The 18,476-nt window shown below is 39.8% G+C and overlaps 1 protein-coding gene across 5 annotated transcripts in view; it reads left to right on the forward strand.

The window, feature by feature from the left end:
- Positions 1-18,476, forward strand: part of col14a1a (collagen, type XIV, alpha 1a) — a 244,399-nt gene that overhangs the window by 181,307 nt on the left and 44,616 nt on the right. For all 5 annotated transcript variants that reach the window (XM_036935521.1, XM_036935515.1, XM_036935520.1 and 2 more), the window contains 4 exons: positions 852-938; positions 3,653-3,706; positions 7,187-7,282; positions 15,494-15,547. In XM_036935521.1, the coding sequence (XP_036791416.1) occupies positions 852-938; positions 3,653-3,706; positions 7,187-7,282; positions 15,494-15,547 (291 nt within the window). The remainder of the gene's footprint in view (positions 1-851; positions 939-3,652; positions 3,707-7,186; positions 7,283-15,493; positions 15,548-18,476) is intronic.

Raw genomic sequence — 18,476 nt, forward strand, 5'->3', positions numbered from 1 at the left:
GTTCGTCTCTCTCTCTCTCTCTGTCTCTATCTCTCTCTCTCTCTGTCAAGACATCCTAATGACACTTTGTTAGTACAAAACCCTCCCAAAACCCCATGCTAGGAGATACAGTCCTGTCCACCTCACAGACCGCTAGCCTGTATTTACTGCCGGCCTCCCTGGCTCTTTCAAAGCACGTTTTATTATTGGAAAAGGATAGGACAATTATTTTAATGATAACTGTGTTTCTAGCTAGCCGGGCCCAGGAGATAGATGTGATGTATGGTGCTGCTGCGAGGCCAGGAGAGAAGAAGAGAGGAGAAAGGTTATTTTTCTCCTGTTGACAGACCGATGGAACAGGGGAGATAGCAACCTGAGGCCTCACAGCACTCCAGCCACACACGTAACACTGGAGCACTGGACAGAAGGAACTAACTGATAGAGGAACTTGGAAATTGAAAAATGTCCAACCAAGACATTTTAATCACACCAGGAGAAATACAAAACTGTTTCTTTCTCGAACATTTACATAATATCTACAAATCAAATCAAATGTATTTATATAGCCCTTCGTACATCAGCTGATATCTCAAAGTGCTGTACAGAAACCCAGCCTAAAACCCCAAACAGCAAGCAATGCAGGTGTAGAAGCACGGAGATACAAGGATACTCCATACAATTCTCACCAAGCTGAGCATTTACATAAGTATCTCCCATTTGAACCAGATAGCCACCCATTCTGTGACAATAGTTTTTGTTTTCTTTAATTCACAATGTTGTGTTCTGTCCTGTCATGAATCACAAACAGGAAGTTGAATTGAGTTGTTTGTTGAGTAGCCTCTGATTGTCTGTTGTTTTCTGTTGTTCTCCAGAGGCTGGAGGAGGACTGTCCTGCCATGCCCCATGCCTGTAGCTGTTCTCAGGACAGTAAAGGACCTCCCGGACCCACAGGACCTCCCGTAAAGTCCTCCTACTGCCTTTATTTACTGTCTTAGGGAATAGGGTGCCCTTTTAACACACCTTTTAACACCCTACAAAATCATCCTAGACAGAAAACAACACATTTTTGAGACATTGTTTCTCCAGAGAGCTGTCAAGCAGGCAGGAAAAGAGACTCCAGGGGTCGACAGAAGGAAATCCAAACCAGCCAATCCAAACCAGCCATTCCAAACCAGCCATTCCAAACCAGATACCTGCCGCCCACCAAAAGTTATTTTGGTGAAACATTCCCGGTCTGGGGAGGGTCAATGTCACTTAGTACTGTGGATGTGTCTCCACCACAGTTAGACATTGTTAGGGGAAGGACCCCAACAGAGAGAGAGTCTTCATACATTCTGCTGGAGAGGGAGAGGGTGGGAGAGAGATGGAGAGAGAGGGGGAGGGGGAGAGGGGAGAGAGAGAGGGGGGGGAGAGGGGGACAGAGGGAGAGAGGGAGAGAGAGAGAGGGAGAGAGAGAGAGAGAGGGTAGCGAGAGAGGGGGAGGGGGAGAGAGAGGGAGAGGGAGAGGGAGAGAGAGAGAGAGAGAGAGAGAGGGTAGAGAGAGAGGGTAGCGAGAGAGGGGGAGAGGGAGAGAGAGAGAGAGAGGGTAGTGAGAGAGGGGGAGAGAGAGAGAGGGGGGGGGGAGAGAGGGGGGGGGGAGAGAGAGGGTAGAGAGAGAGGGTAGAGGGTAGAGAGGGAGAGAGAAACCCGAGTTAGAGAGGATAGAGAGAGAGAGAAACCAAGTGAGAGAAAGGAGAGAGAGAGAAACTGAGTGAGAGAGGATAGAGAGAGAGAGAGTAGTATGTAGAATGGTTAATCTCACTCCACGCAGCAGCAGAGGGTAGAGAGAGAGGGTAGAGGGTAGAGGGAGGGTAGAGAGAGAGGATAGAGGGTAGAGAGAGAGGGTAGAGGGTAGAGGGTAGAGAGAGAGGATAGAGGGTAGAGAGAGAGGGTAGAGGGTAGAGGGAGGGTAGAGAGAGAGGATAGAGGGTAGAGAGAGAGGGCAGAGGGTAGAGGGCAGAGGGTAGAGAGAGAGGGCAGAGGGTAGAGGGAGGGTAGAGAGAGAGGGCAGAGGGTAGAGGGAGGGTAGAGAGAGAGGGCAGAGGGTAGAGAGAGAGGGTAGAGGGTAGAGAGAGAGGGCAGAGAGAGAGGGTAGAGGGTAGAGAGAGAGGATAGAGGGTAGAGAGAGAGGGCAGAGGGTAGAGGGCAGAGGGTAGAGAGAGAGGGTAGAGGGTAGAGAGAGAGGGCAGAGGGTAGAGAGAGAGGGCAGAGAGAGAGGGTAGAGGGTAGAGAGAGAGGGCAGAGGGTAGAGAGAGAGGGCAGAGAGAGAGGGTAGAGGGTAGAGAGAGAGGATAGAGGGTAGAGAGAGAGGGCAGAGGGTAGAGAGAGAGGGCAGAGAGAGAGGGTAGAGGGTAGAGAGAGAGGATAGAGGGTAGAGAGAGAGGGTAGAGAGAGAGGGTAGAGGGTAGAGAGAGAGGGCAGAGGGTAGAGGGAGGGTAGAGAGAGAGGATAGAGGGTAGAGAGAGAGGGCAGAGGGTAGAGGGAGGGTAGAGAGAGAGGATAGAGGGTAGAGAGAGAGGGTAGAGGGTAGAGGGTAGAACCTTATATGACAACACTGCAGATAAATGAGCTCGTTTAGAAGGCGTCAGTTCGGGTGATGTTGTGTACTCAGCTCGTTGCCAAGGGGACAATAAAACAGGTTCCAGGGCCACTACGGGGCCAACACTGTATCAACACACAGACATGTTTGAGAAAGTCATTATATGGACATTAATTTATCAAAAGAGATTAGTTCCTCTCTCTGCTGTCTACACAGTTTCCACATCCATATGGTTCAGGTGGAGCCTATAGGCAGACTTTAAAATCACAATGGAGGAAGATTTAATCTGAGGTTCCTCTATAAACCAATCCTCCTTATGTTTCTGTGGTCGTTGGCTCTGATCACTGTTGACCTACTAAAACCGTTGTTATAACATTAAAGCTGGACTGGAGTTAAAAGTGGGGCTTTGTCACGACACAATACTCCTTGCTGAAGGTGTTGAACCCGTAGTAAAACTGTTCCTGACCTTTAATTCTATTATTCTGTAGTGTGTCTTCAATCACTGGTATTATTATAACCGACTGAGCGCGTGCAGGACGTTAATCAAATGTGAGCTTGTCCTGCCTCTGCCTCTGCTATCACAGCCTCCAGCCATAGGAACTATTAGTACCTTGCTCCATGTCCCCACAGGGGTGCCATTAAGGCAAACACAGGAAGAGGAAGGAAGCCTTTGAGGCCAGATGGGACAATTACCTCCAGATGCCTTCGTCAGTTAGAGCAGAGTCAGGAGGGACAGGGATGTTTATGGTCTGATTCCCAGTCAGATGGACAGTATGGTTATAGTGGTGTTTATGGTCTGATTCCCAGTCAGATGGACAGTATGGTTATAGTGGTGTTTATGGTCTGATTCCCAGTCAGATGGACAGTATGGTTATCATGGTGTTTATGGTCTGATTCCCAGTCAGATGGACAGTATGGTGTTTATGGTCTGATTACCAGTCAGATGGACAGTATGGTTATAGTGGTGTTTATGGTCTGATTCCCAGTCAGATGGACAGTATGGTTATCATGGTGTTTATGGTCTGATTCCCAGTCAGATGTACAGTATGGTTATAGTGGTGTTTACGGTCTCCTTCCTCCCTTCCTTTCTTCCAGGGAGGTGCTGGTATCAGAGGGGCCAGGGGAGATCGAGGGGAGCCAGGCAATGTGGTAAAGTATACTATTCATCCTCCATCACACTATGCTGCTCAGTGCTTAGACAGGTTCTTGTGTCCCAAATGGCACCCCTGTTCTCTCTATAGTGCACTACTTTGGATCAGGGCTCTTGTGAAAAGAAGGGCACTACATTGGGAATAGGGTACCATTTGGGACACAGATAGAGGGACTCCATCCCAATACAGCTCAGTGTTTCCATAGTAACACATACTGGAGGGTCCCCATCCCAATACAGCTCAGTGTTTCCACAGTAACACATACTGGAGGAGCTCCATCCCAATACAGCTCAGTGTTTCCATAGTAACACATACTGGAGGGGATCCATCCCAATACAGCTCAGTGTTTCCACAGTAACACATACTGGAGGGGCTCCATCCTAATACAGCTCAGTGTTTCCACAGTAACACATACTGGAGGGGATCCATCCCAATACAGCTCAGTGTTTCCACAGTAACGCATACTGGAGGGTCCCAATACAGCTCAGTGTTTCTATAGTAACACATACTGGAGGATCTCCATCCCAATACAGCTCAGTGTTTCCATAGTAACACATACTGAAGGGTCTCCATCCCAATACAGCTCAGTGTTTCCACAGTAACACATACTGGAGAGTCTCCATCCCATACTGGAGGGGCTCCATCCCAATACAGCTCAGTGTTTCCACAGTAACACATACTGGAGGGGCTCCATCCCAATACAGCTCAGTGTTTCCATAGTAACACATACTGGAGGGGCTCCATCCCAATACAGCTCAGTGTTTCCACAGTAACACATACTGGACGGGCTCCATCCCAATACAGCTCAGTGTTTCCACAGTAACACATACTGGAGGGGCTCCATCCTAATACAGCTCAGTGTTTCCATAGTAACACATACTGGAGGGGCTCCATCCCAATACAGCTCAGTGTTTCCACAGTAACACATACTGGAGGGTCCCAATACAGCTCAGTGTTTCTATAGTAACACATACTGGAGGATCTCCATCCCAATACAGCTCAGTGTTTCCATAGTAACACATACTGGAGGGGCTCCATCCCAATACAGCTCAGTGTTTCCATAGTAACACATACTGGAGGGTCTCCATCCCAATACAGCTCAGTGTTTCCACAGTAACACATACTGGAGCGTCTCCATCCCAATACAGCTCAGTGTTTCCACAGTAACACATACTGGAGGGTCTCCATCCCATACTGGAGGGGCTCCATCCCAATACAGCTCAGTGTTTCCACAGTAACACATACTGGAGGGGCTCCATCCCAATACAGCTCAGTGTTTCCACAGTAACACATACTGGAGGGGATCCATCCCAATACAGCTCAGTGTTTCCACAGTAACACATACTGGAGGGTCCCAATACAGCTCAGTGTACAGACCACTACATAGACTGACCAGGTGAAAGCTATGAACCCTTATTGATGTCACTTGTTAAATCCAGATTGTTAAGCCTTGAGACAATTGAGACATGGATTGTGTATGTGTGCCGTTCAGAGGGTGAAAGGGCAAGACAAAAGATGTAAGTGCCTTTGAATGGGGGTATGGCAGTAGGTGTCAGGCGCACCGGTTTGGGTCAAGAACTTCAACGTTGCTGGGTTTTTCACGCTCAACAGTTTCCCATGTGTATCAAGAATGGTCCACCACCCAAAGGCCATCCAGCCAATAATAACTGTGGGAAGCATTAGAGTCAACATGGGAGGGTGTGATCTTAATATTCTGTAGCAGCTCAGTGCTTCCACAGTAACACGTACTCTGGCTACAGTACGTGAGGGGCCACCTAGAACTTAGAACAGAAAGAATAAGAATGGAATTTCCTCCAATAAATAGCCTGAATCAACGGCCGAGATGTGGAGATACATAAATATGCAACGTAACGTGCAATTCTGTTATTTTTGGAGGATGTCTCTGTTTTCACACACTAAGTGAACCTCGCCGTGTAGTTCTGGCTTCATGCCAGCAGTCTTCATGTCGAAGCCAAGAGATTCTTGTGTCGGTTGTAGTTAAACAGGATGATTTTACTTGGACTGTAGTTTCAGGAGTACGCTGAAACGTTGTTATTCCAGTTCTCTCTGTGTCTGACTCAGACCTGGGTTCAAATACTATTTGAAATCATTTCAAATACTACAGCTGTTGCTCGGTTTGAACTTGTTGCAATGGAATTGCCTGTTGCAATGGAACCAATTACAAAAGTCCCAAAAGCGCATTCAAACCCCACCCATCTGGCATTCAAACCCCACCCCCCTGCATTGCAAACCCCACCCATCTGGCATTCAAACCCCACCCCCCTGCATTGCAAACCCCACCCATCTGGCATTCAAACCCCACCCCTCTGCATTGCAAACCCCACCCATCTGGCATTCAAACCCAGCCCACCTGGCATTCAAACCCCGCCTACCTGGCATGCAAACCCCACCCACCTGGCATTCAAACCCAGCCCATCTGGCATTCAGACCCAGCCCACCTGGCATGCAAACCGCGCCCATCTGGCATGCAAACCCCACCCACCTGGCATTCAAACCCAACCCATCTGGCATTCAGACCCAGCCCACCAGGCATTCAAACCCCGCCCACCTGGCATTCAAACCCCGCCCACCTGACACTAAATCAAACTCTCAAAGTATTTTAAACATTTCAAATAGTGTTTGAACCCAGGTTTGGTAAATGGGACAGTCCCCTCTCTCCGTCTGTTTGACTGCTTTATCAGCCTCTAAGGCTGCAGGCTGCTGGCCTCTCCAGTCCCTCTGCTTCCAGCCCAGTTTAACACTGGCAGCTCGCTAACAAAGTTACAACAGATGTGAACGGCGAAGCCATGCTAGGAACAGATTTCATTATGGTGCCAAACAAACCCAACCCAGGACGGCTGTAATCTCATTTCAAATGTACTGTTGGGTATTGGCTAAAACACGTCCTAATTTGCATCCTATTCCCTATATAGTGCACTACTTTTGACCAAAGCCCTATGGTGCCATTTGGGACACAGCCTAAATCAATTTCCTAGAGCACAGTCCCACAGAATGTAAACTCCATTCTAATGAGTGTCCTCGGAGAACGGTCATGTGGGCTACCCGTTCGTTGTACTTTGTCTTAACTTTATGAATATCACATTTATGTGTGGAGCGAGAGACCCAAGGCAACGGCACTGTGTTGTAGAAGGAAGGCTGTCAGACAGTAGCTCTAAAAACCTGATGTCCAAACTTGGACGTTGAAGACACAGAACATATTTATCACCAGAGAGAAGACCTAACAAACTTTTAGTTCAATTCAATTTTATGTAAACAGGTCGGGCAGTTAATCAACTCTGTTGTTGTAACACTCTACATTAAGGTATTCTTTACAAATGTATTCTAAAGGTTTTTAAAGTGGTTTATAGACTATTGATCAGTTTATCTGTTGAAATATAGTTTATAAATCAGTATGGAAACAGCCATGAGTCATTGGTTAACATTGTGTGATTTTAAATAAATGGTCTGTCTTCTCCAGGGGCCTCAAGGACTAGTTGGTGATAAAGGTCGTTCTGGACCACAGGGCCCCCCTGGTCCTCAAGGGCCTAGTGGACATTCCATCCAGGGACCACCGGTAAGATATGACCTATAACCCTGGTCCTCAAGGGCCTAGTGGACATTCCATCCAGGGACCACCGGTAAGATATGACCTATAACCCTGGTACTGAGGGGTCTAGTGGACATTCCATCCAGGGACCACCGGTAAGATATGACCTATAACCCTGGTCCTGAGGGGTCTAGTGGACATTCCATCCAGGGACCACCGGTAAGATATGACCTATAACCCTGGTCCTGAGGGGTCTAGTGGACATTCCATCCAGGGACCACCGGTAAGATATGATATATGACCTATAACCCTGGTCCTGAGGGGCCTAGTGGACATTCCATCCAGGGACCACCGGTAAGATATGACCTATAACCCTGGTCCTCAAGGGCCTAGTGGACATTCCATCCAGGGACCACCGGTAAGATATGACCTATAACCCTGGTCCTGAGGGGTCTAGTGGACATTCCATCCAGGGACCACCGGTAAGATATGACCTATAACCCTGATCCTGAGGGGTCTAGTGGACATTCCATCCAGGGACCACCGGTAAGATATGACCTATAACCCTGGTCCTCAAGGGTCTAGTGGACATTCCATCGAAGGACCACCGGTAAAATACAGTATATATAATATCTTATGTTCATATATATATAGTACACTCAGAGTATACATGAACATAAGTTATGATACAGTACATAGCCTGTATATAAACATGAGATATGATACAGTATATAGCCTGTATATAAACATGAGATATGATACAGTATATAGCCTGTATATAAACATGAGATATGATACAGTAATAGCCTGTATATAAACATGAGATATGATACAGTATATAGCCTGTATATAAACATGAGATATGATACAGTATATATCCTGTATATAAACATGAGATATGATACAGTATATAGCCTGTATATAAACATGAGATATGATACAGTATATAGCCTGTATATAAACATGAGATATGATACAGTATATAGCCTGTATATAAACATGAGATATGATACAGTATATCACCTGTATATAAACATGAGATATGATACAGTATATAGCCTGTATATGAACATGAGATATGATACAGTATATAGCCTGTATATAAACATGAGATATGATACAGTATATAGCCTGTATATAAACATGAGATATGATACAGTATATAGCCTGTATATAAACATGAGATATGATACAGTATATATCCTGTATATAAACATAAGATATGATACAGTATATAGCCTGTATATAAACATAAGATATGATACAGTATATAGCCTGTATATAAACACAAGATATGATACAGTATATAGCCTGTATATAAACATAAGTTATGATACAGTATATAGCCTGTATATAAACATGAGATATGATACAGTATATAGCCTGTATATAAACATGAGATATGATACAGTATATAGCCTGTATATAAACATGAGATATGATACAGTATATAGCCTGTATATAAACATGAGATATGATACAGTATATAGCCTGTATATAAACATGAGATATGATACAGTATATAGCCTGTATATGAACATGATATATGATACAGTATATAGCCTGTATATAAACATAAGATATGATACAGTAAATAGCCTGTATATAAACATGAGATATGATACAGTATATAGCCTGTATATAAACATGAGATATGATACAGTATATAGCCTGTATATAAACATAAGATATGATACAGTATATAGCCTGTATATAAACATAAGATATGATACAGTAAATAGCCTGTATATAAACATAAGATATGATACAGTATATAGCCTGTATATAAACATGAGATATGATACAGTATATAGCCTGTATATAAACATAAGTTATGATACAGTATATAGCCTGTATATGAACATGATATATGATACAGTATATAGCCTGTATATAAACACAAGATATGATACAGTATATAGCCTGTATATAAACATAAGATATGATACAGTATATAGCCTGTATATAAACATGAGATATGATACAGTATATAGCCTGTATATAAACATGAGATATGATACAGTATATAGCCTGTATATAAACATAAGATATGATACAGTATATAGCCTGTATATAAACATAAGTTATGATACAGTATATAGCCTGTATATAAACATGAGATATGATACAGTATATAGCCTGTATATAAACATGAGATATGATACAGTATATAGCCTGTATATAAACATGAGATATGATACAGTATATAGCCTGTATATGAACATGAGATATGATACAGTATATAGCCTGTATATAAACATGAGATATGATACAGTATATAGCCTGTATATAAACACAAGATATGATACAGTATATAGCCTGTATATGAACATGAGATATGATACAGTATATAGCCTGTATATAAACATAAGATATGATACAGTATATAGCCTGTATATAAACATGAGATATGATACAGTATATAGCCTGTATATAAACACAAGATATGATACAGTATATCGCCTGTATATAAACATGAGATATGATACAGTATATAGCCTGTATATAAACATGAGATATGATACAGTATATAGCCTGTATATAAACATGAGATATGATACAGTAATAGCCTGTATATAAACATGAGATATGATACAGTATATAGCCTGTATATAAACATGAGATATGGTACAGTATATAGCCTGTATATAAACATGAGATATGATACAGTAATAGCCTGTATATAAACATGAGATATGATACAGTATATAGCCTGTATATAAACATGAGATATGGTACAGTATATAGCCTGTATATAAACATGAGATATGATACAGTATATAGCCTGTATATAAACACAAGATATGATACAGTATATCGCCTGTATATAAACATGAGATATGATACAGTATATCGCCTGTATATAAACATGAGATATGATACAGTATATATCCTGTATATAAACATGATATATGATACAGTATATAGCCTGTATATAAACATGAGATATGGTACAGTATATAGCCTGTATATAAACATGAGATATGATACAGTATATAGCCTGTATATAAACACAAGATATGATACAGTATATCGCCTGTATATAAACATGAGATATGATACAGTATATAGCCTGTATATAAACATGAGATATGATACAGTATATAGCCTGTATATAAACATGAGATATGATACAGTAATAGCCTGTATATAAACATGAGATATGATACAGTATATAGCCTGTATATAAACATGAGATATGGTACAGTATATAGCCTGTATATAAACATGAGATATGATACAGTAATAGCCTGTATATAAACATGAGATATGATACAGTATATAGCCTGTATATAAACATGAGATATGGTACAGTATATAGCCTGTATATAAACATGAGATATGATACAGTATATAGCCTGTATATAAACACAAGATATGATACAGTATATAGCCTGTATATAAACATAAGATATGATACAGTATATAGCCTGTATATAAACGTGAGATATGATACAGTATATAGCCTGTATATAAACATAAGTTATGATACAGTATATAGCCTGTATATAAACATGAGATATGATACAGTATATAGCCTGTATATGAACATGAGATATGATACAGTATATAGCCTGTATATAAACATAAGATATGATACAGTATATAGCCTGTATATAAACACGAGATATGATACAGTATATAGCCTGTATATAAACACAAGATATGATACAGTATATAGCCTGTATATAAACATAAGATATGATACAGTATATAGCCTGTATATAAACGTGAGATATGATACAGTATATAGCCTGTATATGAACATGAGATATGATACAGTATATAGCCTGTATATAAACATGAGATATGATACAGTATATAGCCTGTATATAAACATGAGATATGATACAGTATATAGCCTGTATATAAACATGAGATATGATACAGTATATAGCCTGTATATAAACATGAGATATGATACAGTATATAGCCTGTATATAAACATGAGATATGGTACAGTATATCGCCTGTATATAAACATGAGATATGATACAGTATATAGCCTGTATATAAACATGAGATATGATACAGTATATAGCCTGTATATAAACATGAGATATGATACAGTATATATCCTGTATATAAACATGAGATATGATACAGTATATAGCCTGTATATAAACATGAGATATGATACAGTATATAGCCTGTATATAAACATGAGATATGATACAGTATATAGCCTGTATATAAACATGAGATATGATACAGTATATAGCCTGTATATAAACATGAGATATGATACAGTATATATCCTGTATATAAACATGAGATATGATACAGTATATAGCCTGTATATAAACATGAGATATGATACAGTATATAGCCTGTATATAAACATGAGCTATGATACAGTATATAGCCTGTATATAAACATAAGATATAAGATATGATACAGTATATATCCTGTATATAAACATAAGTTATGATACAGTATATAGCCTGTATATGAACATGAGATATGATACAGTATATAGCCTGTATATAAACATAAGATATGATACAGTATATAGCCTGTATATGAACATGAGATATGATACAGTATATAGCCTGTATATAAACACAAGATATGATACAGTATATAGCCTGTATATAAACATAAGATATGATACAGTATATAGCCTGTATATAAACGTGAGATATGATACAGTATATAGCCTGTATATAAACATAAGATATGATACAGTATATAGCCTGTATATAAACATAAGATATGATACAGTATATAGCCTGTATATAAACATAAGATATGATACAGTATATAGCCTGTATATAAACATGAGATATGATACAGTATATAGCCTGTATATAAACATGAGATATGATACAGTATATAGCCTGTATATAAACACAAGATATGATACAGTATATCGCCTGTATATAAACATGAGATATGATACAGTATATAGCCTGTATATGAACATGAGATATGATACAGTATATAGCCTGTATATAAACATAAGATATGATACAGTATATAGCCTGTATATGAACATGAGATATGATACAGTATATAGCCTGTATATAAACATGAGATATGATACAGTATATAGCCTGTATATAAACACAAGATATGATACAGTATATAGCCTGTATATAAACATAAGATATGATACAGTATATAGCCTGTATATAAACGTGAGATATGATACAGTATATAGCCTGTATATAAACATAAGATATGATACAGTATATAGCCTGTATATAAACATAAGATATGATACAGTATATAGCCTGTATATAAACATAAGATATGATACAGTATATAGCCTGTATATAAACATGAGATATGATACAGTATATAGCCTGTATATAAACATGAGATATGATACAGTATATAGCCTGTATATAAACACAAGATATGATACAGTATATCGCCTGTATATAAACATGAGATATGATACAGTATATAGCCTGTATATAAACATGAGATATGATACAGTATATAGCCTGTATATAAACATGAGATATGATACAGTAATAGCCTGTATATAAACATGAGATATGATACAGTATGTAGCCTGTATATAAACATGAGATATGGTACAGTATATAGCCTGTATATAAACATGAGATATGATACAGTAATAGCCTGTATATAAACATGAGATATGATACAGTATATAGCCTGTATATAAACATGAGATATGGTACAGTATATAGCCTGTATATAAACATGAGATATGATACAGTATATAGCCTGTATATAAACACAAGATATGATACAGTATATAGCCTGTATATAAACATAAGATATGATACAGTATATAGCCTGTATATAAACGTGAGATATGATACAGTATATAGCCTGTATATGAACATGAGATATGATACAGTATATAGCCTGTATATAAACATGAGATATGATACAGTATATAGCCTGTATATAAACATAAGATATGATACAGTATATAGCCTGTATATAAACATGATATATGATACAGTATATAGCCTGTATATAAACACAAGATATGATACAGTATATCGCCTGTATATAAACATGAGATATGATACAGTATATAGCCTGTATATAAACATGAGATATGATACAGTATATAGCCTGTATATAAACATGAGATATGATACAGTAATAGCCTGTATATAAACATGAGATATGATACAGTATATAGCCTGTATATAAACATGAGATATGATACAGTATATAGCCTGTATATAAACACAAGATATGATACAGTATATAGCCTGTATATAAACATAAGATATGATACAGTATATAGCCTGTATATAAACGTGAGATATGATACAGTATATAGCCTGTATATAAACATAAGTTATGATACAGTATATAGCCTGTATATAAACATGAGATATGATACAGTAATAGCCTGTATATAAACATGAGATATGATACAGTATATAGCCTGTATATGAACATGAGATATGATACAGTATATAGCCTGTATATAAACATGAGATATGATACAGTATATAGCCTGTATATAAACACGAGATATGATACAGTATATAGCCTGTATATAAACACAAGATATGATACAGTATATAGCCTGTATATAAACATAAGATATGATACAGTATATAGCCTGTATATAAACGTGAGATATGATACAGTATATAGCCTGTATATGAACATGAGATATGATACAGTATATAGCCTGTATATAAACATGAGATATGATACAGTATATAGCCTGTATATAAACATGAGATATGATACAGTATATAGCCTGTATATAAACATGAGATATGATACAGTATATAGCCTGTATATAAACATGAGATATGATACAGTATATATCCTGTATATAAACATGAGATATGATACAGTATATAGCCTGTATATAAACATGAGATATGATACAGTATATAGCCTGTATATAAACATGAGATATGATACAGTATATAGCCTGTATATAAACATGAGATATGATACAGTATATAGCCTGTATATGAACATGAGATATGATACAGTATATATCCTGTATATAAACATGAGATATGATACAGTATATAGCCTGTATATAAACATGAGATATGATACAGTATATAGCCTGTATATAAACACGAGATATGATACAGTATATAGCCTGTATATAAACATAAGATATGATACAGTATATAGCCTGTATATAAACATGAGATATGATACAGTATATAGCCTGTATATAAACATAAGATATGATACAGTATATATCCTGTATATAAACATGAGATATGATACAGTATATAGCCTGTATATAAACACGAGATATGATACAGTATATAGCCTGTATATAAACATAAGATATGATACAGTATATAGCCTGTATATAAACATGAGATATGATACAGTATATAGCCTGTATATAAACATAAGATATGATACAGGATATAGCCTGTATATAAACATGAGATATGATACAGTATATAGCCTGTATATAAACATGAGATATGATACAGTATATAGCCTGTATATAAACATGAGGTATGATACAGTATATAGCCTGTATATAAACATGAGATATGATACAGTATATAGCCTGTATATAAACATAAGATATGATACAGTATATAGCCTGTATATAAACATGAGATATGATACAGTATATAGCCTGTATATAAACATGAGATATGATACAGTATATAGCCTGTATATAAACATGAGATATGATACAGTATATAGCCTGTATATAAACATGAGATATGATACAGTATATAGCCTGTATATAAACATGAGATATGATACAGTATATAGCCTGTATATAAACATGAGATATGATACAGTATATAGCCTGTATATAAACATGAGATATGATACAGTATATAGCCTGTATATAAACATGAGATATGATACAGTATATAGCCTGTATATAAACATGAGATATGATACAGTATATATCCTGTATATAAACATGAGATATGATACTGTATATAGCCTGTATATAAACATGAGATATGATACAGTATATAGCCTGTATATAAACATAAGATATAAGATATGATACAGTATATATCCTGTATATAAACATGAGATATAAACATGAGATATGATACAGTATATATCCTGTATATAAACATGAGATATGATACAGTATATAGCCTGTATATAAACACATTTGCCTCTGGTTAAACTGTGTTCCATAACACAGTGACTAATGTACAGTCAATCATTTGCAAACCATTCCATCTACCCACTGGCTTTGTATGAGATGACAAAATGACAAAGGAATGAATGATAAAGAGGTTGTTTTTCTCTCATGTCCATTTCTGCTTCAGGGGAGTGATGGTGAAAAGGGGGAAAAAGGAGATGTTGGTTTACCAGGACCTCAGGTGAGTAAAGACATATATACCTCATCTCCATTTTGTTTTCCTCTCCTGACTCCCACAGGGACACTGTGATGTGACTAGTGATTACTACCTCCACAGAGACACTGTGATGTGACTAGTGATTACTACCTCCACAGAGACACTGTGATGTGACTAGTGATTACTACCTCCACAGAGACACTGTGATGTGACTAGTGATTACTACCTTCACAGAGACACTGTGATGTGACCAGTGATTACTACCTTCACAGAGACACTGTTGTGACTAGTGATTACTGCCTCCACAGAGACACTGTGATGTGACTAGTGATTACTACCTCCACAGAGACACTGTGTTGAGACTAGTGATTACTACCTCCACAGAGACACTGTGATGTGACTAGTGATTACTACCTCCACAGAGACATGGTGATGAGATTAGTGATCACTACCTCCACAGAGACACTGTGATGTGACTAGTGATCACTACCTCCACAGAGACATTGTGATGAGACCAGTGATTACTACCTCCACAGAGACACTGCTTCAACTGTCTGGAAAACCTATTATAGTCATAGATCAGCCTTCCACTGTAATTACAGTGTGTGTGTGTGTGTGTGTGTGTGTGTGTGTGTGTGTGTGTGTGCACGTGCTTGCTTGCGTGCGTGTGTGTGCTTGTTTGTGTAATAGATGTGTGTGCGTGAGGTGAGGGAGAGATAAGTAGCAGCTGGGAGAAGGTTCCTGTCTTGGCGTCGTGAGGCGTCACACGAGGGCTGTCCCCCAAATGGGACCTTATACCCTACACAGTACGAAGGTAGTGCTCTATATAGGGAACAGGGTGCTATTTGGGAAGTAGACCAGGTGTCTCTTACACCCCACTCTGGCACATAGGGCTTCCCCTACTGCTACCAGACTAATTGAATCAGTCACATGATACAACCTGGCACACAGGGCTTCCCCTGCTGCTACCAGACTAATGGAATCAGTCACATGATTCAACCTGGTACATAGGGCTTCCCCTGCTGCTACCAGAATCAGTCACATGATACAACCTGGCACATAGGGCTTCCCCTGCTGCTACCAGAATCAGTCACATGATACAACCTGGCACATAGGGCTTCCCCTGCTGCTACCAGAATCAGTCACATGATACAACCTGGCACACAGGGCTTCCCCTGCTGCTACCAGACTGATGGAATCAGTCACATGAGACAACCATGATGAACTGCCATTATTAATTACTGAGCCTAGTCTGCTTAGAGGACAGATCAGAGAACATAATGACCTTGTATAGAAGTCTGTCTACAGAGTGCTATTTGGGACAAAGCCTTGGTGATATGTGGAAGTGGGTTTCAGGCAGCAGCGGAGCTCATACTCTTAATGATATTGGAAGAGTCCCCTGTCTAGATGGTATTTACTTTGAATCAGGACTTTCTACGTCCTGTTCTTGTCCCGTTGTGGTGGAAGAGTCCGGACTTTCTGCATTTTGTCAGAACCCCTAAGAGTACACAGTAGAGGGGTTTATTTCCGGAAGGTACCTTCAAGGACCTGCTGTCATCTACACCAGCCACTGAGAATATATGGCTGCTTCCAAAATGGCACCCTATTCCCTGAGTGGTGCAGGTAGAGTGCTGCAAAGGTCAAAGGGTTCAATTTGGGACGCACGCCATCGTACCTCCGGAACATCCATTACAGAGCTCTTTGCCTCTCTCTGTCTCTCGCCATCATACCTCCGGAACATCCATTACAGAGGTCTTTGCCTCTCTCTGTCTCTCACCATCACACCTGTGGAACATTCATTACAGAGGTCTTTGCCTCTCTCTGTCTCTCACCATCACACCTCCGGAACATCCATTACAGAGGTCTTTGCCTCTCTATTTCTCTCACCATCACACCTGTGGAACATCCATTACAGAGGTCTTTGCCTCTCTCTGTCTCTCACCATCACACCTGTGGAACATCCATTACAGAGGTCTTTGCCTCTCTCTGTCTCTCACCATCACACCTGTGGAACATCCATTACAGAGGTCTTTGCCTCTCTATTTCTTTCACCATCACACCTGTGGAACATCCATTACAGAGGTCTTTGCCTCTCTCTGTCTCTCACCATCACACCTGTGGAACATCCATTACAGAGCTCTTTGCCTCTCTCTGTCTCTCACCATCACACCTCCGGAACATCCATTACAGAGGTCTTTGCCTCTCTATTTCTTTCACCATCACACCTCCGGAACATCCATTAAAGAGGTCTTTGCCTCTCTCTGTCTCTCACCATCACACCTGTGGAACATCCATTACAGAGGTCTTTGCCTCTCTCTGTCTCTCACCATCACACCTGTGGAACATCCATTACAGAGCTCTTTGCCTCTCTATTTCTTTCACCATCACCCGCCACAATATACAGTAAATACAATATAACCCTTGTCATGAGCTCTACCCTCTCCTCTCATTTACAACCTGACAGTGAGAAATGCATGGGTAGCCACTTCAATGAATAGCAAAGTATGTGTGTCTGAATGGGGATGGTAGAGCAGGGGGGAGCAATGCATCTAACTGATGCATTGCTTAGCAACCCTTAACCACCATTCTTAGTCTCTAGGGGTTGATTTATCCTGGATTTCTGGTAGAGAGGACCAGAGTGACTGGTAGGGTCTGGCTGGTGGTAGAGAGGACCAGAGTGACTGGTAGGGTCTGGTATAGAGGACCAGAGTGACTGGTAGGGTCTGGTAGAGAGGACCAGAGTGACTGGTAGGGTCTGTCTGGTGGTAGAGAGCACCAGAGTGACTGGTGGGGTCTGGCTGGTGGTAGAGAGGACCAGAGTGACTGGTAGGGTCTGTCTGGTGGTAGAGAGCACCAGAGTGACTGGTAGGGTCTGGCTGGTGGTAGAGAGGACCAGAGTGACTGGTTGGGTCTGGCTGGTGGTAGAGAGGACCAGAGTGACTGGTTGGGTCTG

The sequence above is a fragment of the Oncorhynchus mykiss genome, chromosome 2, assembly GCF_013265735.2.
Source record: "Oncorhynchus mykiss isolate Arlee chromosome 2, USDA_OmykA_1.1, whole genome shotgun sequence".
In the NCBI taxonomy this organism is placed as follows: domain Eukaryota; kingdom Metazoa; phylum Chordata; class Actinopteri; order Salmoniformes; family Salmonidae; genus Oncorhynchus; species Oncorhynchus mykiss.